A 25,834-nucleotide genomic window follows, 5' to 3' on the forward strand; every position below is an offset into this window, starting at 1 on the left:
AGATTCTGCACCAAGACTCCATGCAATAAGTTCTAGAAGACAGATGTCTTTTCCTTTCCTTTCCTTTCCTTGGATAGGAATGTGCCTGTAGGCTATTCCACCCGTTCTACTGATATTCAAAGTATTTCTGGCGATTCATGAGTCGTCCCCCAATATCATTGTGGTGACTTCCTTCTGGCTCTGACAACAGTGTTTCTCCCTTCTTTTGGAAATGGCCAGAGGCAATTACCACAAGCTTCCTTGCAGTATGGATTTACTCATATAAAATCAAGGTGTTTGATATACTGTGATCCCAATCAACTTCAAATGACTGCCTGGATGATAGGGTCTTAATTCCCTTTATGCATCTGTTTACTGAGGATGCTTAGCAGGTACTAATGGAGGCAAGAAAGCCTGCTAATAGAAAATTATATATTAGCAAATGGAAAAGGTTTTCTAATTGTTGATAACAGCAACATAAACAGCACCCAATCAGTGCTAGTCTTTCTCTAGTTTTACAATATTTGTCTGAGTTACTATTCTATGGTCTTTCTTGCTCTTCAATAAAGGTTCATTTATCCACCATTTCAGCACGTCTGCCCATGGATCCCTCTCTTTCAATGCATTTTCATGTCAAAATGTATTTGAAATATATTTTGCATAAGAGGTCTCCAAGAAAACAATTGGTCCATCTTTGGGATCTTAATTTTATGTTAGAGAAGCTAATATTTGCTCCATGTGAACCAGCTAATCTGGTTGACTTTAGGTTTTTAAAATTGGAAAACTGTTTGACTGATGGTTCTGCCCTCTGCAAGAAGAATATTGGTGTTGCAAGCTCTTATGATGATTCAACTCTATCTCATTTTCCACAGAGACAGCTTCTCTTTGAAAACTAATCTTTCTCTTATGCCTAAAGTGGTACCCGAGTTTACTTTAAGCCAAACTATCCATCTCCTCATTTTTTCCTGAACTTAAAAATAAAGAAGAAAGGATGCTCATACCTTGGATGTCCATAGACAATTCAGGTACTACCCTGACAGAACTAAATATTTCAGATCTATGGATCAGTTGGTCATTTCTTGTGAAGGCTTCATCTATGGCTTTTTGAAAAGGGTTGCATTCTATTAAGTATTGTAGAAGCAGAAACGTGGTCCTCTATACAGATGTTTACAAGACATTACAAGCTTCATTTATTCTCTAGGTTTAAATCAGGCATTGCTAGGACCATTCCTCACATGTTACTGGACCCCTGCCCTTCCACCTCCAAAATGTAGTAAACTACGGTAATCTACCTATATAGCCAAAGCAAATACAGCAGTGATCAAAATGATTAACATAGTACATTTGTCTAAGTAAACTTACCATAACAGAAGATGTTTGAATGATCACTACTGCAGTAGCCGCTCCCCCCACCCTGTTTTTTGGTGTATTGATTATGCCACGATGTGGACAAGCATCCATCTCTCTCTCTTTTAGCATGAAAGCTCTGAAGGGCTTGGTGCCCAAAGCTGTATTTTTGATCAGCTCAGCTTGAGATGACTAATGGTTTGGTCATGTGGAAAGTGCCCTGTTGGAAGCTGGCCAGCTGTTATATCCTTGGCAGGATATAACGCATATACCTCAAGCTACTGCAGCAGTTATTGTTCAAAGATCTACTGTTAAGGTAAGGTAAGGTAAGTTTACTTACAAAACTGTACTTTCTCTTCTACTTAAGCTCAACCCACAGTCCTATTCTCTGAATCATACAGTGGATCAAACTATGGCTTACAATGAGTAGTAGGTCTATGTTACATGAAAATTGTGGTAAGTGTCCACAGCACCAGTTAATCTATTCTATATGCTGCAACTAAACAGCCAGAACTGTCAGCAATGATGCCATCTAGGTGCAGATCTATTAAAAGTATCAGAACTCCACTGTTGACATTTCTCAGATCTCTAAAATAGGCCAGCTTACTTCTGGGTCGTGACACTGGAGGAGACCTATGTCTGAAGTTAACTAGGTGATGATCAGATCAAAAGACTGATAAAAACATGCAAGGAGGAATACAGACTAGTGAGAGCGATAAAAAAAATTAAGGAGGCATACTTGACAGCAAGATTTATGGGAATTAAAAAAATAACAATAATAATAATAATAATAAAAATAGTGCAGAAATGCATATATGAATCAAGGAAAATGATGGGTTAGTAACAAGAAGCATAGTTACTCAACATTTGCCAAACAGCTTTCAGCTAAAAAACAGTGCACACACAGAACTGGATAAGTTTAGCAAGCCTTCAGAAGTAAGAAGACATTGCCATCATTATATTTTATGTCTGCTGTCATTTACCTCTTATATTATAACATTACTTTCTGCATGATAAAACATAAACATAGCCATATTATAGCAAGTAATTATATTCTAACAACCATGTATGTACTTGTTTAAAGAGTCTTCCCTAACCACAAATAAAAGAGTTTTTGAGTAACCCGGAATACATGCACAGTAACAGTGGAACAGACAGGCAGTTCACCGGCCAAGAATACTAGGTTCAGTTACTGACAGATTCCACATTAAGGAAATGTATTTAAGTATGTACAGTTCTTTTATCTTTTATGTATCAAGCGACATAGTGGGGTTTTTCAGTCACTGAAACCTTAGGAAAAACATCTGTAAGCTTCAAACAAACCTGCTGACTAGACACAACAGGTAAACTGACAACAGAATTGCAAGCTTGGCCCTCCAGTCTTTTACAATGCCATATTACTACATTTCTTTTTTTTAATGTGTTATGCACCATATGCCAACAACTTTCTTAACCAAAAAAAAAAAAAAACACTGCAGGTGTAGCTCTTGCCAGTGGATGAAAGCTACACAATTTACTTAAAATGCCTAGACACCTTTTAAAACAAAGGAAAAACAATCATATCAGAAGCCTACAACAGTAAACACCACACAAGGACTGAAAAACAAATTTACTGTGGAAAAAGACAGGAGACAACCTACTTGTAACCATTGCGACTGGTCACTCAGGCTTGCTGTCCAGGCGTTAACTTTACCCTGTTTATCCAATCGAGCTTTCCAAGGTTCCCAAGTAAACATATCCATATTTAAAGTTCTAAATATGCTTGAAGCTGTTATCTGGAAATCCTGGATATGTCCAGATTTCATTCCAAGTGGCTCTGAACACCCTAGAAGAGAAATGGGGCTCTTAAACTGTTGAAAGCTTACAGAACAAGCGAAATGGGGTTTATTATAATGATTTACTAACACATAAATCTGTGGGGGGGGGGCTTCATTTGTTCAACTGGCAACCTCGTCTGCACATTCCCTTCAACTACCGTGTTTCAAGATAAACATTCTTACATACAGATAGTTCTTCGAATGAAAAGAATAAAGCAGATGCCAACATTTCCACTGTCAGTATTTAACCTTCAGCATTTCTAAAACGGTGTAATGTCTGTTGTAGCTGAACTTCTCATTCTTAAAGGCTAAATTAATTATAAGTTGCCTGCAGAGACATTTATCAATGAGTAATAAAAAATGCATGCTTACTGCGCACATTAGACACAATAAAAATGTTACCCTTTAAGAAATCAAACTTTTCATTTATTTTGCTTTTGAACACTAGGAAAAAAGGATCAATGCACTGATCTTTTCTATCCAGGGACCTATTCTGAAGCAAACTCTGACTGAAATAACAAAGTCATTTTGAGCCACTGACTTTTAAATGACACTTGCGAAATGGCACCATGCCATTTCCCCACAATATAAGGACACACATGAAAGCTCTCACAGCCCTGAAATAAAATCTGTGTCCCAAAGGTGCAGCTGAAATGTTTAATGTGAGATGGAATCCAGCTACAGTCATGGGTTAACTTTGACCTGTACAGTTACAAACAGAAATATTCTCTTCAAGCAGCACGAGGGATAGAGTAAACTATTTCAGCTACATTTGCCATCAATTAATGGGGCTTCAGAAAAAAAAATGAAATGGAGCATAAATATAGTCTGTTGTTTTCCAAAAAAAATCAAAATTTATGACTAGCTCCTGAAAATATTGTGGATACTGTTTTCATTGTTCCCTAACATCATATATTAAAAAAGTACCCATCAAAATAAAGAAAATGAAATAATAATTATATCTCATCAATAACATAACTACATGATTTGAAGACCTGTACTACAGAAGCAATAGTAATAATTATTCTCCCAGTTTAGCTGAGGTTATGTTGTTTAATGAGCTGAAAGAAGCTCTCACACAACCTCCAAGATCCATTTCATTAACAGTGATAAAGCCTTTTTTTCCCCATGGCTGGGATTCAGAAAAGAATTCCTGCACTCCCCTAAACTGCAAAATCCAAAGGTTGCAGTTTATGCAAATATGGGAAACACAGTTCTGACATCTTTAGTTACAATGAGGAAGACACTCAATATCAGCTAATATGCATGTCTCTAAATCTAGTGTAATTACCATCAGTGCTGAACAGCACTTTTTTGGTGCAATCACCACTGAAAGCCCACACATCACACTGGCGCAGGTACCCCCATTCACTCTCGCACAAACAGACAAACATGCATACACACATAAGAATCAACTGTTCTTGATATTAGAGAACTTTATTTTGCCTCTTATATTTGCCCTGTCCCTTGTAACATTTTTCATTTCTATCTGAAGATTACAGTCAGTAAGTCAATAATTTCAGAGTTTCACACCTCTTATTGTTCACAAAAAGCATATGCAAAACCTGTTGTTCTAGTAATTTTTAAAGTGACTTAGAGTCATACATGAAATTTGTTCCTGTTGGCAGCAAGTCTTGAGTGGAGGCAGTGAGAGATATGGCAGCTCCATCACAAACACAGACATTCAGATATTCATGCACATGACATCGCACTCAGAAACACACTCACCCATTCAACCACATATGTGCAAACAAACACACACATGCGCACAACACATCTCTACAGATCCCTGACTAAACCCCCTACTGTGACCACCCAAGCAGACACATGCAAACACAGTCATCCAAGATCATGGATATCCCATCATACACACAAACATACCCGCACACACTCTGCAGCATACATACATACGTACATACATACATACATACACTCATACTCCCCACCACCACTACTTCTCTGTTAAACTTCCCAACACTTACCTGCAATGTAGTTTTTCCCATAGATTACAATGGAGGCAGCATTTTGTACACTAATTAACACAGCCAGCTGCATAAATTCCTTTCCATAGGCATTTCTTGGGGAGAGCACAAGGATAGTTAGTACAGACCCCTCTCTCGGCAAACCTCATTAGCATGTATCACGTCAGTGGAAACATCCCACCACTGTGATTCTAAATACCATGTAGAATCACTGATATGGGCTTGTCTCTGAATCAGAAGGGGTATCTGTAGGTGGTTGGCCACCCATGTTAGGGCTTACCAAAAGCAGTAGCCTTTCTGAATCCCAGCCTTTAGCCTTTTTTTATTTTTTAAAGTTCATAACTAATTCTATACACAAAGACCCTTTGACTGCCCTAAGGAGGATGTTTATGTTCATTACAGAGTTATATGACATAGGTTAAAATTTCATAAATTATATTTTGTAATTTTTTATTGGTTGTGTGACTGACCTGATAATTCACAGCCCAGCAGTTCCATTCGCAACGTACAGTGCCTTCTACAAACTTGGGGATATAGTCGAATATACTGTGCTTCTATTGGAGGAGTAAATGAATTTGCAAATGGAGCATTGTTGTCCACATTTCCATGGAAAATCTGCACCAACAACACATCAAAATTAAAAGCTACTCATTCACATCTACTTTGAGTGCACTTAACACTGAAATGTTTTTTGACATATTATATTACACTGTGAACACAATAAAGAAAAACTGTAAAGGTGCTACACACAAACTAAATTATTAAACTTACTAAACTATAACTTAAAAAAGTTCTTCACCTTGGGACAGAGTACTCATTTAAACATTAATACAGTAAAAGAAAGAGAACTAAACTAATTTAAATGCATTACAGGGCAAATAACACAGCACCCCTTTAATCACATTTTTTGATGCTGAACTTTGTATTTAACCTTGGTACTCTTCCAAAATAATGCACGGTGCTCAAAATGTACATCTCACCATGTCATCTTTGGTGCCTTTTTCTTTGTACATCATCCACATCTTGCCATCACTACTGTATGCAACCTTATAAGATTTCACATACTCTGGGCTTCCGATCCTTTTAGCGCCTTGTGTTATTACACCAGTAATTCGCATCTTCCTCTGCAGGTTCACCTAATGGGAGAAAGACATATACAGAAGTGACTTTCTGCACATCTGAAAAAGGTTAGGAGTATGATGCAGTCAGACTAGGCCACACAATGTCACAGAATTTATTCTGTTCACTGATACACTGTGGAACCATCAACTCCTCATCAATATATTGCATAAACCTGTGGCTATAAGTTGTATCAGAAGTAATGCTTGGAGAACCGCTCGTCATGACACAGTGTCAAATTAATATGGTGTTTCTTAGGCCTTGCCACAAACATTTCAACACTTTCAGTATTACAGCTACATATCTGAAGCCATAAAAAGATGATTGTTCATCACACTGTACTCTGACATTTACTGAATCAGCATATATCCTCTTCCTTCAGAGATTACTTAATATCCAAAATTCCATACAGCCACTAAAAAGCAAAAGCATTAGAAAATGTGCTCATCTATGGATAGAAAAAAACTGAAAGATCTCTTCATCAGCAAAGATACAGCTTGGAAAACATGGAAATAAAAGCAAAAAACAAAAGACTTTAATACTATTACTCATACCATTATACTTGTCAACCACAACCATTAAAACAGAAAAGTTCACTTACCTAAACAGTCTCATGGCATAGAGGGGTAGAGCTCTGACTATGTGACGGACAACGTAGGTCTTAACAGTGGCCCATACAGTGACAGAGCTGGCCAGGGAGGGAATAGGAATAAGTGGCCTACGTTGACATTCTATCCCAGAAAAATGAGGATAATGGTGGTATCCTACTACAGGTGAAACACCTGGAGAAGGCTACCAGACTGTAAACAATCACAGTAAACACAAATTCCAAAGAAAGACTGGCCCCAGACTTACAGGAAGAAGGTAAATCTATTATATTATTCAATGGTGGAGAATTACAAAATGCTGAAGACTACAGGCCAGTCCATAGTCTGCTGTCCAATGCACTAATAACTGTTCACCTCCAAATGATAAAATATCTTACTGAAACTGAAAACAACTTACTTAGGAACAGTCAATGTAGCTTTACTTCAGAGTACTGAATGACTCAGCCCTAATATAACAGTGGCAGCAAGATGGCCAAGGGAGTAAGAGCTCCACACCACATACCTTAAGGATCTGATCTTGGTTCAAGCTTGACCTCCATCAAAGTATCTTTGGAGTTGTGCATGTTTTTTCCCATGCCTTTGTGGGTTTTCTCAAGATATAAGGATTTCCTCTCATCTGAAAATATGCTGTGTGTCCAACTAAAATAAACTGTCAAAACACAGATACACACACACACACACACACACACATATGGGTCTATGTCAGATGACCTATTTTTCATAAACTTGAAATTCATACAGTGGAGAGCATATGATTAGAGTTTCTGAAAACTCGAACATCAACATAAAAAAAAAAACAACAACAAAAAAACCCGTATAAAAGTCTACCTTTTTTTTACATTTTTGCAGCGGAGCAAGCCCCCTCCCCGCATGTCCACACCTACTGCAAATTATATACACCATGTCTGAGATCACACTACAGTGAGGAAAAGGGTAAAATTCTGCACTGTACTGTAATCTCCATTCAGAAACTTTGAGCTTTCAAAAACTTGATCATATGGTTCCGACCATATGAATTTCGGGTTTCTGAAAACTCTATTAGCTGATAGGGATGTGTGTGTGTGTGTGTCTGTGTGTGTGTGTGTGTGTGTGTGTGTGTGTGTGTGTGTGTGTGTGTGTGTGTGTTTGTGTGTGTGTGTGTTTGTGTGTGTGTGTGTGCACTAAGACCAACACAAAGAAGCAACACCTGTGGACTTCTTTAGTGTCTTTGACCTAAACCACGACTAGCCCTCGCTGACACTAAAAGTGGTGGAATGTACCTAGCACCCTTACAAGGTTCTAAAGTTACCTGTCTGCGAAGGCAACAAGCCACAGCCAGACAAATGTGTCAGTCAGCCACATAGACATACAATTTAGGAATACAACGATCTACACTTGGACTGCTATCATAGGTTCATAGATTAGTACTAAGCTAACTGCCCTTGCGAGTCATTTTAAGCCTAGCCAATTATCCCTTGTGAGACTCAAACCCTGCAACTTGTGCTTGCAAGGCAAACACCTTAATCATTAGGCCACCCTCCCAAACGTCTAAACTACAGCTAGAGACCAGCTAGTCCAGCATGCTGATGGTTTTACACTGATACACTACACCCTGACACCACAACAAAAAATAAATGAGCTGCAAAACAGTGTTAAATCCAACAACAGCTGGACCAGGAACAACAAACTAATAAAGATCCCCATCTTTGGTAACGATTCCAAAGAGATGCAATTATTGCTGTCACCAAGGCAATAAATGCAGCAGATCAAAACAAAATTGTCAACAATGGAAGTATCCTGGCACTTAATAACCATCAGATTCATTTTACAATACACATGCACATACACACATACATACAGAGATAACAGCCAAGGACCACAATCAGAAATTAGAAGCATTTACAGTATAAAACACTACCTATCTCCAGCTGTAAAACACACTGTGTAAGAAGCCATTGTATTGCCTAAATAGCTATATGAGATATCAGCAATGGGAAACCTAAATATAGCTGTATTCCACGAACCAGACATCACACACATCCGGACTGCAATTTGTCAGTGGGCTGTCTGTTCTACCCATCACTGATCTGCACCAAAGAAGAGAGAGTCCTAAACTTTTAAGCAACATCCAGTGAACAAAAGCTGTTTTCAGACAAACTAGTCTACAAAAATCTTTAGCCCGAACTTGTAGAAGCTGGTTCAAGTCTAGAAGACAGCCTGGCTCCTATGATCTACACTTGATCCAGGCAAACAATGTACATAAAGTATCAGACAATGAAGCCTACTGGCACTTCTTTGCATCAATGTGGTTATCCAAATTCTCACCTCTTCACAACTTTTAAAACAGCTGCGTTATTATTATTCTTGGAGCCTTCACCAAACTCACCCCTCCTCTGCCAGGTAACATCTCAAAAGAAATTCATCAAACCCAGGATCATCATACACTCAGGCAGACCAAGAGGCTTTCAGCCTAATAATAACTGACATTTATCTTACATATTAGATTGTTTTAAATAAATAATTTCCATCTTTTCACAGCATCTCTGATTGAATGTTAGTAAACTGAATAACTGTTTTTGTAGTATCTGTTTCTGTAAATGTCACCTAAGTCATGCATTTATGCTGTAAAATGGAAGATTAAAATGGTATTATTTCCCATAATCCATAACTATCATGCATTCTGCTCTCCAACAACCACAGCTCTGGTTGCAATGTGTGTGTGTGTGTGTGTGTGTGTGTGTGTGTGTGTGTGTGAGAGAGAGAAATCATCAGTCTTAAGTTAGTGTGTCTGATGTATAATTAAGGCCTACCCCTTAGCTCTCCCTGGCCTTTCTCCCTCAGATTCTGACAAATATGGATGGACAATTTCTTACAGTTTCTCCTGCAAGTCTGGTTGATATCGACATCCTGAGACAACATAGCAACTGCCTCATGTACAAAGACAACCATTCTACTACTACCACTTAGGAACACAATTTGTAAAAGATGCAATTACATTAGGAATCTAGAGTCTACGTTCTCTCCCTCACAAACCAGTATATCTGGCACTAAGACAGTTGTCAACATAATCACTACACCTCAAACACCACCCACACTTACACCCACACCCACACAACACACACTTACATATGCGAAGGTCCTCAACAAAACATGCCCAAACAAATGAGACCTCCAAGGCAAAAACACACGCGATCTCCACAGCCCTCCACACCACATACTATGCACAGTCCACACACCTGTCTCACAGCCACTAAGGCTTAACCACAAACCCAACATATTAGTTATAAAAGACTCCAGTGTGAGACACATGGATGTACCTCTCACCAGGTTGGATAAAGAGAAAGTCACGGTTAGTTGTCTGTCAGGGGCCAGAATCCACCAGATCACATACGCACTCAAGTCTCTCAACAAAGTGCCAGTACATAAAAACACACATACATCCTACATGAACTCAGGCAGGAACTTGCAGCATCATTAGGTGCCCTACTCATAGGTTCATAGGTAGGTACTAGGCTATCAGCCCTGGGGCCTATACAAGCCCAGCCAAAAAGGGACCCTGGCTTTTGCCACCCAAGAAAATTATTTTCCTGTGCCACTGTCGAGCAGAGCCACAGAGGTGATCCCCAGGGTGAATTTCCTATTTCCCATCCAATCATCAAGATTTTTCATGAAGAGTGCTAATGAGGAGCTTTGTTTGATATAGATAGGTAATTTATTCCAGAGAATGGGAAGTCTCTGGGACAGGAATCTATCCCTCCGGCATGTTCTGCTTATTGTGGTGACAAGGTTTAGGTCCCTAGAGCATGTAGCTCAGAGGAATTGGGATTTCTTTAAGTGGAACATGTCCAACAGCTCTGGGTTTGACATAGCTTTGTATGTTAGGCAGAGATCACCTCTGAGTAGGCGATATGTGACGGAGTAAAGCTGGAGTTTTTTTAGATGGTCTGCGTAGGGCATCTGTTTGAGACCAGTAATCCTCTTTGTGAGGTATTTCTGCAGCCTTTCCAGTTGTTGTAGATGTCTTGTGACGTACATACCAAAAGGGGCATTGTACTCTATAATGGGTTTAATGAGTGATGCATAGAGGGGAACAATGACCTCTTTTTTTCTGGATGAGAAACCTTTTGTGATAAGGTGTGCCACTTAAAAGGATTTCCTGACTACTTTGGCCAGGTCAAGGTAGGCAGTGTGCACGGTCTTCCCCTCATCCATGGCTTTGGTGACTGTCTCAAAGAAGTTGACCAGATTTAACAGACATGACCTCCCCTCAACTAAAGCCCGAGTATTGGCTTCATACCAGCTGAGTGGAGGACAGCCACTGTCATCCCTTTGCACAAAGGTGGAGCGTCCACCAATTCGGGAAATTATACACCCATCAGCCTAACTAGTGTGATCTGCAAGGCCATGGAATGGATTATCATGGACCTCATTAACAAGGACACTGCCAACCTCTAAACACTCGATCCCACAAAGTTTGGCTTCGTCAAGGGGAGGTCATATCTGTTAAATCTGGTCAACTTCTTTGAGACAGTCAGCAAAGCCATGGATGAGGGGAAGACAGTGCACACCACCTACCTTAAACTGGCCAAAGCCTTAGACACTATTCCCCACTCGGACATAGTAGATAAACTCTCTCACTTAGGCATAAATCCATATGTTACCAGATGGGTAGTAAACTGGTTCACTGATAGAACCCACCTAGTTGAAATAGGGGAACACACCTCAAGCAGAAGACCCGTAATGAGCGGTGTACCCCAGGGTTGGTCTTGGGGCCTCTGTTATTTGGGATATACTTTTCTGAGGTGCAGGCCAAAACCAGTGGGCTATGGCTGACTAAGTTTGCAGATGACTGCAAGCTGGGCTCTGTCTTCAATTCCCCTAGTGATGTGGACATCCTCCAAGAGGGTCTCACCCAAACAAATAACTGGTGCCAGAAACATGGCCACAAGCTGATTACCAAAAAATGCATCATCATCTCCTTTGGGAAGAGTGGTGGCCCCACATATTATAACATTAATAACAATGTCCTAAGTATGCAATTAGTTATGAGGGATTTGGGCACCAAGTTTGACAGCAACCTGACTTTTGACCACCATGTTGCTTCATAGTACAGAAAGCTTTCTACATGGCCCACCTCATAAGTAAGGGTATCTCATACAGGAACAAGGAGTTCATAGCATCCCTGCATTCTTCACTTATAAGGCCCATTATTGAATACAATGCCCCAATAAAGCATGTACCTTGCAAACGAAATCCAGCAGCTGGAGAGACCACAGAGGTTCCTCACCAGAAGAATCTAGGGCTTCAAACATCTACCATACATAGATAGGCTAAACGTCCTATCCCTCTGCTCAGTTTCATACAGACTCCTCAGAGGTGACTTCTGTCTGCCATACAAGGCAATCTTGGACCCCGCCTTGATGGGACTGCTGCATAACCGCAAATCAAGCTCCACTTGAGTAACCCACACACACAGCCATAACCTGGTCTGTGACATCAATAGGACTTGTTGGTGGGACAGATGTGTGCCCCAGAGACTCCCCCATATGTGGAATAGACTCCACCTCAAGCAGAGTACCTCTTTACCCCCTTTTAAGTGCAACCTGGATAACTAGATGGGAAACAGAAAATACATCCCTGGGTTTTCACCTATGGCTTTGCTGAACAGGGGCATCGGTTGCTGACTTGTCTAAACATAGGCTAAACTCTTAGCTAGACTTATAAGGGCCTCAGATCCAATAGCCTAGTAACTTCCTATGAGCCTATGAACACATGCCCTCATACATACATACAGCACAAATGCAGCTGACCACAACAGCATGAATTTATTTTGCTTTAATGTGTTGTATTTTAAACTTGTTTATATTTTGGAATTTTAAAATGTTAATTATTTAGAGCAAGTTAGGAAGTATTTCTTTTCTGTTCTCTGCTCTGACTGCAGAGAAATTAAGGCTGTAGGTGATCTGTGAAAGGAGCTGAGAAGTTTTATTTATTACTCCAGGTAAACAGAAAAGGAAAAGATTTTAATCTTTTGGAGCTAATAGTCGGTGGCTTGAGTGCCCCACCCCTTTTGTTCATTGTATACAGACACTAGTGAGAACTAGAAACTAAGTCTAGGAAGGAACTTCCCTTAGACTGTTAAAAGTTTAGTTACGTACTCATTCATATCTCCCCTTTCTGCTTAGACTTCTAACATCGAGTATTGATAAAAAAAAAAAAAAAAACACATTTAGGTTTGAATTTGGTAAGTAGTAATGTCCAGTAGGGGGACTTTGACGAAAAGGTGCACTAAAGGGGCAGCAAAGACTTAACCCAATATGCAGATGTCCTAGCACTAGAAGTATAAACCATCCATTGATAAACAGGAAGTCTTAGATACCATCTCATCCCCAGCCATCACATACTGGATATGCTTGGAATGTCACCAACTACTTATTTATTTATTGACATTTAATTACTAAGAAAGTCCATCTGGGTAGGAGCCCATTTTCAGCAGAGGCCTAGGAAATAAACACTCCAAAGTACTACAAAACATTTTAACAATAATTTTACGATCTTTAATAATAAAACAAACAAAAAATACAGTTTAAACAATTAAAATAAATTATACATAATATGAAAACACTGGGTAAGAATAGATACAAGTTTTATGATGGTGATTTAATATTTAGAGAAATTTTAGCCAGTTTATAGAGAAATTAAAGGTAAGTTAGTATAATACAAACAGGAACTGTAATACCAACTGAGAGACAAGTGGGTTTATGGTATATTTAGACAGAAAGCAAGGGGAGTGAAATTGATGGAAATAAGGAAGTGAGTGAAGAAGGGAGAGTTAAGATATATAAGGTATGAATACTTATTTGTTCAAATTTAGGGATATAATTATCCTGGTATTGTGCAAGAAGAGAGGAAGCTTTTGGCTAGGAAGTCTTTCAGAATTTTTGAAGGATGGGATGGAAGGCATTGACCTGATGGATAGAGATAAGGAGTTCTAGGCCTTAACAACATCGCACAAGTACAGACAATGTCCAGCAAATCTGTCAGGTTTGTGGACAGACAAGAGTTTTTGGTCATTGGAATGTAATGACTGACTGGGAACATAGTTGTGTACAATGTTACTTTGTGTCAGACAAGCAGATGGATTCTGGACACTATTGTAGGTGGCCAGAAGCTGTGTATATGTTAGTTGATAGGGTAGTGCTAACCAACTTAGGCTTTTTAGTGCTATACACTGATTGGGTCTGAAAAGGGTATTTGCTGCAAGTCTAGCAACTTTGTTTAAGTCTAGCATTGTTCAAGTTTTGATTTTTGTGTTGCCTGAAGGTTAGTAAGGTTGGGAGTACCATAAAGAAGTGTTGGAATGAGATAAGTAGTGGCAAGTGTGGTGTTAGTTGCATCGGTGAAAAACTTTTTGGCTCTATAAAGCATCCCTAGTCTTTGATGATTTTTTATGCAATTTTATATATACAGGTCAAATTTAAGATTATCATCTACTATCATCCCTAATAATTTGCTATGAGAGGAGACTTCAATGGTTGTATTATCAAGACAGGATTTTAAATTTTATTTTTAAGGGTTGGGCATGAGTTTTGAATTACAAAGCCATGTTTCAGTCACTCTTAAAGCCTCCTAAGTAATTTTTTGGAGGTGTGCCATGTTGTCAGATGTACAAATGAGTGTGGAGTCATCTGCATACTTTATTAGGGAGGTCTGATCTGTGGAGGGTGCTGGTGAGAATGATAAAGAGGAAGGGACCAAGGACAGAGCCTTGTGGTATACCAGTGGTTACTGTGAAGCATGGAGAGAGGGTGAAGTGCCATTTTACTGACTGATACCTACTGGATAGGAAGCTTTTAGACCTCAGAAGGGTTGACTAAGAGACCTAATATGGATATATGAAGTAGAAGTTTGCTGTGACAATCTGTGTCAAAGGCTTTAGGCAAATCTAAAAATAAGGAGGAGACTAGTTTGCCATTTTCTGTAGCTTTACTGACAGTATCTATACATGTCAGAAGTGGAGTGTTAGTACTATGGACAGGATGGAGGCCATGTTGCATAAGGGATAGGAGTTCTTTCTGCAGGATATAATTTAGCAATTGTTTTTGAATATATTTTTAAAGTATTTTGGACATGGGATATGATTGCTTAAGGTCTAAAGTTAGTAATGTCTGTTGAATTTTCTCCTTTATGTGACATTTTCCAGAGAGAGAGGGAATGTGGGATTCCTTGACTGACCTATTTATAAGTATTGAGACAGGATAGGCCATGCTATTGGCTGCTGTTTTAAAGCACTCGCTTGGAAGGTCATCAGCTGAAGAAGATCTTGGTTTGAGTTTAAGAGTAATTTTATGTAGGATGCAGGCACAGGTTTAAATGTGAAAGTGGATATGGTAATACGTGGCTGCTGGGCAGGGTTAGGATTAGGTGTTGGAGAATCCTTGTTTAGAGATGTTATACTACCTATGAAATAAGAGTCAAATTATATTGTGGTTTTGAGTGATGAGTTATTGGGAGAGGGTTTAGGGTTGAATTTATGGCTGGGATGGAATATTTCTTTAAGGGCTGTCCAGTATTTTTTAGGGTTGTGTTTACTATTATTCTGAAAGTTACTATAGTATAGTTTTTGCCTTCATTAATTTTCTTTTTAGTACAATAGCAAAGCATTTTGAAGTTTTCAAGATATTGTGGCATTTTATAATTCTGCCATTCTTTCTATGCTTTTTCTCTATCCTGCATTAAGATTGTACTCTTTTTGGATAGCCAAATTGCATCATTTGTGTTTAGTCTCTGTGTTCCAGGATAATCAGGAGAGTTGCAGTGAATTCATCTAAGTGGAGGATTCTTAGGAAATTCCAGTTAATAGATGATAGAGTAGTGAGGAATACTTCTGGGTTAAACATGGAAAGGCTGAGTGTTGTTGTATAAACATGCTGTTTAAGTGGATGTGTGAGATCTCTGGTTGGACAGAGTGGAAGATGATCACTTACAGAGTTAGACATTGTGCAGGCGATGGTGTATTTCCTAGGTTCTGATACTAGTATCTGGTGTAATAGGGAATTTTATGTCTTGCTATAATATGTGGGGCTATTAGTTAGTTGTGTGAAACCAAATAAGTTCATGATAGATGTAGGGGTGCTAGAGTTTATGTCCATCCAACTGCCATTTACATCACCTAGTGAATTAGTTGGCTAATTGTTAAAGCCAGTTGCCTTGGCCTCTAGGTGTCATTCTTGGTGAACTGAAGATGCTACTCAAGGCCATTGTTTTTCCAGCATCTAACATATGCACATTAAATTCCATCATGTGTCTCAGGGTGGAGTGCATCAAGTCATTCCCTATCATATAGGTCACCACTAGGTTGTAGTCATACCTATCTGGGTTAGGAGACCACCTGACTCTTTTGACATCATGGATCCTGCCACTGGATAAGTATCTTAAAGCCACCCTGTTTTTGTCCAGTCTGATGATGTACCACACTATCGAGTCACCTCTAAGACATTTCCCTGAATGGCAGCAAATGTAATGGGCCTTACAGCTTAGGCCTGCTTTTCTGTTGAGACTTTGGAGATCTGAATGGAGTCTGTATGACAGTGGAATAATAGCAGGTTTTGCCTGAGGTGTTGAAAGCTGAGATCCTTTAGAGAATGTTCTTGTTGGCTTTGGCAAGCCACTTTCCCAAAGAGTAGAGGACAAAGACTGATTGTAGCACTCAGGGGGTTAGAGGGAGACTACTATAAAAGACAATGAAGATCTGTGAAGTATTTAAAGTGATATTCTAAACATAGGTTAGATGGTGGCTATCCAAGCAGTACTTGGTGAAAAGGCAGAATTAGGTTACTCACCAATGATAAATAGGAGTGATTCATCTATTGGATACTACCTGGACCCTGCTAGTGTTCCTTAGGCCACAACTACATTCCATTAGGAATTAATGTCCCTTTATTCCTTCTCTCATCAGAAGCAAAACAGCAGCACTAAACCCAAGCTGGATTTTAAGAAGCAGATGAACAATGCTTTGGTGATCATCAGTCTTGGTCCAAATGTTCAACGTGTCTGTAGGCTTGTTGCAGCTTTGACCTGGTACAGCCTGTCACTCAATCAATAAACACTTAATAATTACAGCGAAGTCTACAGCTGACTCACTATACTCACCTTATGTATTTAGAAACACTAAAAGGTGTGTGTTCCATGCAAAGCAAGAGAGAGAGAGAGAGAGCACAGGTGCAAAAACAAGGGGTTCACATAGCCATACATGGAAAAAATGTTAGCCAGTGAAAGCCATCTCCTCAGGCATAAAAACAGAACTCCATCAGATATATAAGTATTTAAATCAATTTATTTCAAGGGCAGTAACAAGATGCTAATAAATTAATTAAGCGCTTTTGTCCCCATAACTTGGGACTTCTTTAGAACTAATCCAAACAAGTTCATGAAGTTGAAATGACAACTGAAGTCACATGACAATAGTTAATTAGTTACAATCGTTGTAAACTTAAAGTGCCAACAACCCCCAAATATAAAATAATATACTCTACAAAAAAAAAAAAAAAAAAAAAACACACACAAAATAAAAACACAATTAAGTAAAAAAACTTCCATTTTTCTACAATTAAAACATTTAATAAAATCAGTTTTGTCAGTTAATACATAATGAACTTCATTATAGCGTTATTGCTCTCATCTTCAAAACAGAGTTAATAGACACTTGGTCCTTGAGACCAGGGGTGTAGAAGCATTTAATCTAAGTTGCCACATTAACTGTCTGTATTCTGTTCTCATTTCCCATTAACCACCCCTTGCATCTAAGTGGATTTTTTTCTAAGATGCCAAATAGAATTTTCATAAACCCATCACATTCAAAAGAATGCTTATGAAGGGCATTGTTTTTGTTTCACCTCTTAATGCCATACAAGTGCTCACACATTCTCTTTCCCAAACTAATTTCTGTTTTTCCTACGTAGAATGATTGGCATTTGTTTCAAATTGATAGATATACTACAGCTTTTGTATTACATATACCCTTTATAAATGATACCCTTGAATGGCAACAATTGTTTAGTACTATGGAATCTTTATCAACAATATAATGACATTAGTTACACTTTCCACATTTGTTTCTTTTATGTGGGCCCTTTCCATAATAATTTAAAGTTCTATTCTTGTTCTTTTCCAGAAAAGTCTTTATATTCTTATCTACTTTAGAAAAAAAATGTGGACAATTGCCCACTCTACTAAATTTTCTTATTCAGTTTTGAAAATTGACCAATTGGTTCTAATGGTCTCATTTATTAGCTGTGTTGTCATTATGTGTTATTAGCATGGAATATTCATAATTTGGCATGACAATATCACTACCTTCATGTTCCCTTGCACTGTCACCGTTACCTAACAGAAGGATGCACTTCAAATCTCTATCCCTAGACACCTCATCATAGATCTTATCTAATAAGTCTAGGGGTATCCCCTGTCCAAAAGCATAGCACATATTGTCTGTATCTCAGTTTTAATATAGTTCCTCCTTTGATACCATATGAATTGCAAGTATAACTGCCTATTAACTACGTTATGTTTACAATGCCAAGGGTGGCAATTTTTGTAATGGGGATAGGGATTGGAAAAGTTACTTTTTCTATAAACTAATGAAACAAAATTTTTGAGTTCAGTCTCAAGTCTAATATCTAAATAATGACTGGATTGCATCCTATGGTCACAGGTGAACTTTAAAAAAGTAGTAGTGTCAGATATGCAATAAATGAAATAGTTGCCAATAAGTTTGATGCTTTTTTATACTACCATAGTCTCCTGAGAATCTCAGTCGAGCTAGAAAACCGAAATAATTTGGTGAACAGGATAAAATTTGATTATATAAACATTTATGTACACCTACCAACTAAGAAAGAAGTGGCTTTGAAATTAATCAATCAGAAGATGCTAAAACAGCACTCCAGCCCACAAAGCAAAGACTACTCTTACAAAGTGTGTGTGTGTGTGTGGGGGGGGGGGGTGTCTTCAACTGCATTAGGCCATATCAAGTAAAATATTATTTGCAAATGCCTCAGCATCAAAACTACAATGTTAAGTATGTATTGGGTAAATGTCTCATCCTTTGTAGAACATAACCAATAACAATAATATTTATGAACAACAATTTGCATTGGAGGACCAAGTTCCAGGTGATCCCTATCCATTATAACCTATATGTAACACTACACAATCATACCAGCTCATGGAAATCTCACTATAAATATTTTTATTTGCAAAAACATATGCATCTTTAAAAAATAGCCATTAATCAGTAGTGTTGAAAGCACGGCATTTTTTCTGATATAGTACTTATATCACCTTTAGCATTTACCCTCTGTGATGATGTGAGGTATTGTCAGCTATGCCAGGAGAAGTATGGCAGTGGATGTGTAACATATGCCAGCATGGTTTACTATCAAAATTTTGAATGACACATAGTTGAATCCACTTACGTGAAGTACAAACTATGAATGCTGACAAAGTTAAACACAAATATTCTGGACCATAAAATCTTGCCCCCTTCTTGATCCATATTAGCGATTGTTTTTAGGTGTGAGTTAGAAATGTTGAAGTTCATTTTTTTGCCGGCATTTTGGCAATTCAGCATTACAGATTTCACGTAACTATATTGACGATGTGAATAAATGGTAGTACAATCAACATTTTGATAGTAAACCTGCCAGCATAGCTAGCTGGGGTTTTATAAAGAATTACATGTCATTTGTATATCAAAATGATTTCTACAGGTGCATGTGTTGAAAATGCTGCTTGTGTTAAAAATGTACCAACTGTGGGTCCTGCTGGACAGAAAAGAAATACACCTGTATGCCAGACTGTCTTGTAACTGTTGAAATGAATATATTGTAACAGAGGATACTGGTAGAAAAGAGGTTAATGTAAGTCCAGCTAACTTTGAAATATAGTCTGAAGTAGTCTGAAATTAAATTACCTGGTTTAGGCTGTAAATATTGTATCTTATAGTTCTGATTGCAACCATAGACAAAACGTCTGTGAAACCCAGGACTAGGAATACTACTGTATTGTCCTTATGGAAGGGTGCAAGTTTTTGAAATGGTTTTAATAGCTTCCAGATGCTATAACACATCTTAGCAAACCTCTAGGTATGTGTGTATTATGACACAATGTGTTAGATTCTGGTCAGATTCTAGTAAATGGGGCAGTGTGGGAACCAGAAGTGAAGTGACCAGATGTATATGATGCCATTCTGTAATACAGTATGGAAATGATGTTTTAATACTAGATGAGACAGAAGTCTCAGGGCAGTCTGTTTGTGAAACTTGACAAAATGACCACTCATCTACTTCAACTTGCCTTACTTTAGTAAGTAACCAGGGAATAAAAGCTCTTTAGATCACTCAGGAAATGTAATGAGATTAGTTAAGTACTGTTTTTCTGTATCTGTGTGAATCTATCCATCTGTGTTATTTTTAATATTTCCCATGAATGGAACCCTGGTGTTTATTGTAAATAGATATTTAATTTTTTCATGTTCTTGTATTATTTATTATTAAACATATTTAAACTTTTCATTGTGGATGGTCTTTTAGAGAATATTTTAACCTTTGAAAGTACTTCTGGTGTATTTGTTGGCACTGTGACCACTCCTGAAAGCTTGCTGCATTGGTCAAACACTACCATATGTATTAGTATTAATTTTACTAAGTATAATTGGATACCCTGGTAAGAGCCTTAGAGTATAGCCATGGCAAAGGGGGCATAGCTGGTAAATCTGTCCCAGCCTTTCCTAGGTGTGTGTCTGTGTGTGTGTGTGTGTGTGTGTGTGTGTGTGTGTGTGTGTGTGTGTGTGTGTGTGTGTGAAAATCAAATCTCAAAGAATGCGTGTCAGCTACATGGAGCAGAGACACAGAGCACTGGTTTCACAGAGTGTGTGGTAGAGGACTTGGCTTGGAACCCTCGGCTGCGAACTCAGCTCTACAGCTGTGTGAGTGGGGAGTCTTATCTGGGGAACTGGAGAGAGAGAGACAGACAGAGGGAAACCCAGCCCCAGAACTGAGTGTACTCCCTGTGTGCTCTTAAAGGAAATTGTGCTTGGTGCAGAGAGCTGCATCTGGAAATACTGTGTATCTATTTCTGTTCCAAGTGAATGTCCCTCACCGGTGTTTGTAGTAAGGATTGAGACTCCTTGATCACTGGCCCAGAGGAGGGACGTCACACCCTTACTTACTGAACGTTGTTTTTACTAAGCCTTACACATATGAGGATTTGTCTGGGGGTTGTGGTGATGAGGATGTAAAGATGGATTAAAAAAGCACTTTCTAAGACATTATATCTAATAAGTCATTGCTGGTCCTCCCAGTGATTTATCCCTTTTTAAAATGTTTCTTCTGCCACCAAACAAGAAAGCTTTTCATGGATACAACTTTTTAAAATGATGTATTCTCTTGGAAAAGACTTTGCTCTGATCCTTTGTGTGTACTGTTAATGATGAGTCTCCTCCTTCGACTCTGTAGCCTCCTAATCACCTAGTCCAATTCCTGTAAGGCTTCATTGACAACAGGAATGCAAAAACAAAATTGTCTTTCTCAAATTTCTCTTTCTTTCCAAAAGAAAGTCAGTGCAATAAGGGCTGCAGACTAATGGTGACTGCTGTATACCTGTTTAAGTACACACACAGACACTCAGACACCACAGCTCCATGATTGATCAGGTTTCTCTCACATCTTATTCTTTCTGGTACTGGTTCCTCATTGGCTAGGTTTGCAAGTCCAAACCTAGCCAATGATAGAAATAAAACTGAAGTTCAATGAGTGTTCATGCATGTGTGTGTGTGTGTGTGTGTGTGTGTGTGTTTGTGCACATGTGCAAAAATACAAAGAAGAAAAAAGGATATATTTATATTTTAATAGGGTACATTATTCAGTCCAGTCATGTGTTTCAGTATAGCAATGTGCATGGTGCTATCACACAGATGTTGATTTAATCCATGTATCTCAATTCCAGGCTTGTATAGAGCAGTGCAAAATAAATTATTCTTTGGAATTTATTAGAAGGATTAATTTCATTTTTCACTAATATTAACTATTTCTGCTCCTGAATACTGCCTGTTTCTCACAACATTTACTGTTTCTGTACTGACACTTGTAAAAGTAATGAATGCTTTTACAACTGGAATACATACTGGACACACTTTAGAGAGTACCTTCTAAAAACACAAAAATGTTACATCTTCCTAAATTCCTTGACACACAAATGTGTAACATACTATCTGGTAAACAGCTAAAATATAACAAGCTGAGAGATAAATAAAATTTGTGCAGCTGTGTTTCTGTTTAACAGCTAAACATATTACATTTACTGACTGCCACAATTAAAGAGTAGCCACTATGGAACAATGACTGTAATTTAGCCTAAAAGTCACTGAGCATCACCTTAAAAACTGACTGTAGCTTTATATCATTAAAGTGAGCATCAATGCTCTTATCTATGACACAATGTTAAGTTATGCTGCAACGCATGGTAATCAAAAGTGATATTCACATCTGCATGCAAGGCAGAGGGTATAAAAATGGAACAGGATAATTTCTGTGGCAAATGGATGAATCATACTCTACTACAATATATGAAAATACATTTCAGGTTTTATCAAAATAAAATTAGGATGAAGGTGCTTTTTGTCTCTTTCAGAATTAAAACCAAAGGAACAAACTCAGTGCCAAACACCATCAAAAGGTGAGAACTTGAAAAAAAAAAAACAACAGGCACTTTAAGAGGTCCAGAAAGCACCCAAAAGTAAAGGCAAAAATAAACTGTATCCCAATACAATTCTTTGTTTATTTCAGTACAATCCTTTAATACATTACTAACTCACTCACTGCATTTTCAAACCTATATACAGGGCTATACACAGGACTTCATCAGACCGAAAAGTCAGTGACTCAGTATTGGAATAAACAGTTTATTTTTGCCTTTACTTCTGGGTACTTTCTGGACCTCTTACTGTGCCTGTTGTATTTTCGAATTAAGATGATTTTTTTCTGCTAAAATATCATTTTTCTTAACATGTTTTTTTTTCTGTTTATCTGTCTGTCTGCCTATCTGTGTCTCTCTGTATTTATCTTTCTCATAAGAAACAGTCCAATGAAGGACTGTCTTGTGATGATCCAACAGATATGAAAAATATCTGAAAAAACAAAGCTTTCGTTCAGCAACTAGAGGGAATATGGGCTGCACATGATATGAACATACTGATTAGTTTTGATGTCAGTTTTCTGTTAGGAAGCGAAGGAGATGTCGGTTATGCATAACAATTTTTTAAATGTTTGCAGCCCCAGAACTGAGTGTACTCCCTGTGTGCTCTTAAAGGAAATTGTGCTTGGTGCAGAGAGCTGCATCTGGAAATACTGTGTATCTATTTCTGTTCCAAGTGAATGTCCCTCACCGGTGTTTGTAGTAAGGATTGAGACTCCTTGATCACTGGCCCAGAGGAGGGACGTCACACCCTTACTTACTGAACGTTGTTTTTACTAAGCCTTACACATATGAGGATTTGTCTGGGGGTTGTGGTGATGAGGATGTAAAGATGGATTAAAAAAGCACTTTCTAAGACATTATATCTAATAAGTCATTGCTGGTCCTCCCAGTGATTTATCCCTTTTTAAAATGTTTCTTCTGCCACCAAACAAGAAAGCTTTTCATGGATACAACTTTTTAAAATGATGTATTCTCTTGGAAAAGGCTTTGCTCTGATCCTTTGTGTGTACTGTTAATGATGAGTCTCCTCCTTCGACTCTGCAGCCTCCTAATCACCTAGTCCAATTCCTGTAAGGCTTCATTGACAACAGGAATGCAAAAACAAAATTGTCTTTCTCAAATTTCTCTTTCTTTCCAAAAGAAAGTCAGTGCAATAAGGGCTGCAGACTAATGGTGACTGCTGTATACCTGTTTAAGTACACACACAGACACTCAGACACCACAGCTCCATGATTGATCAGGTTTCTCTCACATCTTATTCTTTCTGGTACTGGTTCCTCATTGGCTAGGTTTGCAAGTCCAAACCTAGCCAATGATAGAAATAAAACTGAAGTTCAATGAGTGTTCATGCATGTGTGTGTGTGTGTGTGTGTGTGTTTGTGCACATGTGCAAAAATACAAAGAAGAAAAAAGGATATATTTATATTTTAATAGGGTACATTATTCAGTCCAGTCATGTGTTTCAGTATAGCAATGTGCATGGTGCTATCACACAGATGTTGATTTAATCCATGTATCTCAATTCCAGGCTTGTATAGAGCAGTGCAAAATAAATTATTCTTTGGAATTTATTAGAAGGATTAATTTCATTTTTCACTAATATTAACTATTTCTGCTCCTGAATACTGCCTGTTTCTCACAACATTTACTGTTTCTGTACTGACACTTGTAAAAGTAATGAATGCTTTTACAACTGGAATACATACTGGACACACTTTAGAGAGTACCTTCTAAAAACACAAAAATGTTACATCTTCCTAAATTCCTTGACACACAAATGTGTAACATACTATCTGGTAAACAGCTAAAATATAACAAGCTGAGAGATAAATAAAATTTGTGCAGCTGTGTTTCTGTTTAACAGCTAAACATATTACATTTACTGACTGCCACAATTAAAGAGTAGCCACTATGGAACAATGACTGTAATTTAGCCTAAAAGTCACTGAGCATCACCTTAAAAACTGACTGTAGCTTTATATCATTAAAGTGAGCATCAATGCTCTTATCTATGACACAATGTTAAGTTATGCTGCAACGCATGGTAATCAAAAGTGATATTCACATCTGCATGCAAGGCAGAGGGTATAAAAATGGAACAGGATAATTTCTGTGGTAAATGGATGAATCATACTCTACTACAATATATGAAAATACATTTCAGGTTTTATCAAAATAAAATTAGGATGAAGGTGCTTTTTGTCTCTTTCAGAATTAAAACCAAAGGAACAAACTCAGTGCCAAACACCATCAAAAGGTGAGAACTTGAAAAAAAAAAAAAACAACAGGCACTTTAAGAGGTCCAGAAAGCACCCAAAAGTAAAGGCAAAAATAAACTGTATCCCAATACAATTCTTTGTTTATTTCAGTACAATCCTTTAATACATTACTAACTCACTCACTGCATTTTCAAACCTATATACAGGGCTATACACAGGACTTCATCAGACCGAAAAGTCAGTGACTCAGTATTGGAATAAACAGTTTATTTTTGCCTTTACTTCTGGGTGCTTTCTGGACCTCTTACTGTGCCTGTTGTATTTTCGAATTAAGATGATTTTTTTCTGCTAAAATATCATTTTTCTTAACATGTTTTTTTTTCTGTTTATCTGTCTGTCTGCCTATCTGTGTCTCTCTGTATTTATCTTTCTCATAAGAAACAGTCCAATGAAGGACTGTCTTGTGATGATCCAACAGATATGAAAAATATCTGAAAAAACAAAGCTTTCATTCAGCAACTAGAGGGAATATGGGCTGCACATGATATGAACATACTGATTAGTTTTGATGTCAGTTTTCTGTTAGGAAGCGAAGGAGATGTCGGTTATGCATAACAATTTTTTAAATGTTTGCATGTATTATTTATTTGTATCTCTTTACTGATTAAGTTTGACTGGGGCAACAAATAACCTTCCTTTTACCAAGGCCTGGGCAGGAAAGCTTCAGTACAATAACATTAATAACAATAGGAAAAGAACAAATGAAAGATGAAGATTAAACAGAATAGCATGAAAAAAAGTTTCACAGTTTAAAAATATTGGTCATTATCAAGCAAAGGTTGAAATTCTATCAGGAATGACTAAGGAAGCTCAAATTCATGATGCAACAGATTTTTACAGAAAGGTGTAGTTGTGCAATTAATGATGTGTAACATACACAAAAATAATTAACAGGCAGTAGTAGTTCTGCAATAAATAAAAGGATAAGGCGTACGACTTGGCAGAAAATACAGATAGGTGAAAATGAG

The 25,834-nt window shown here is 37.9% G+C and overlaps 1 protein-coding gene across 1 annotated transcript in view; it reads right to left on the reverse strand.

Moving 5' to 3' along the window:
- Positions 1–25,834, reverse strand: part of EDIL3 (EGF like repeats and discoidin domains 3) — a 3,472,995-nt gene that overhangs the window by 838,255 nt on the left and 2,608,906 nt on the right. Inside the window, exons 7-9 of the mRNA XM_044064145.1 lie at positions 6,106–6,261; positions 5,596–5,740; positions 2,967–3,151 (exon numbers count right to left, since the gene is read on the reverse strand). Coding sequence (XP_043920080.1) covers positions 2,967–3,151; positions 5,596–5,740; positions 6,106–6,261 — 486 coding nt within the window. The remainder of the gene's footprint in view (positions 1–2,966; positions 3,152–5,595; positions 5,741–6,105; positions 6,262–25,834) is intronic.

Source organism: Protopterus annectens, chromosome 2.part2 (assembly GCF_019279795.1).
Source record: "Protopterus annectens isolate FY-2018-M chromosome 2.part2, PAN1.0, whole genome shotgun sequence".
NCBI lineage: Eukaryota > Metazoa > Chordata > Ceratodontiformes > Protopteridae > Protopterus > Protopterus annectens.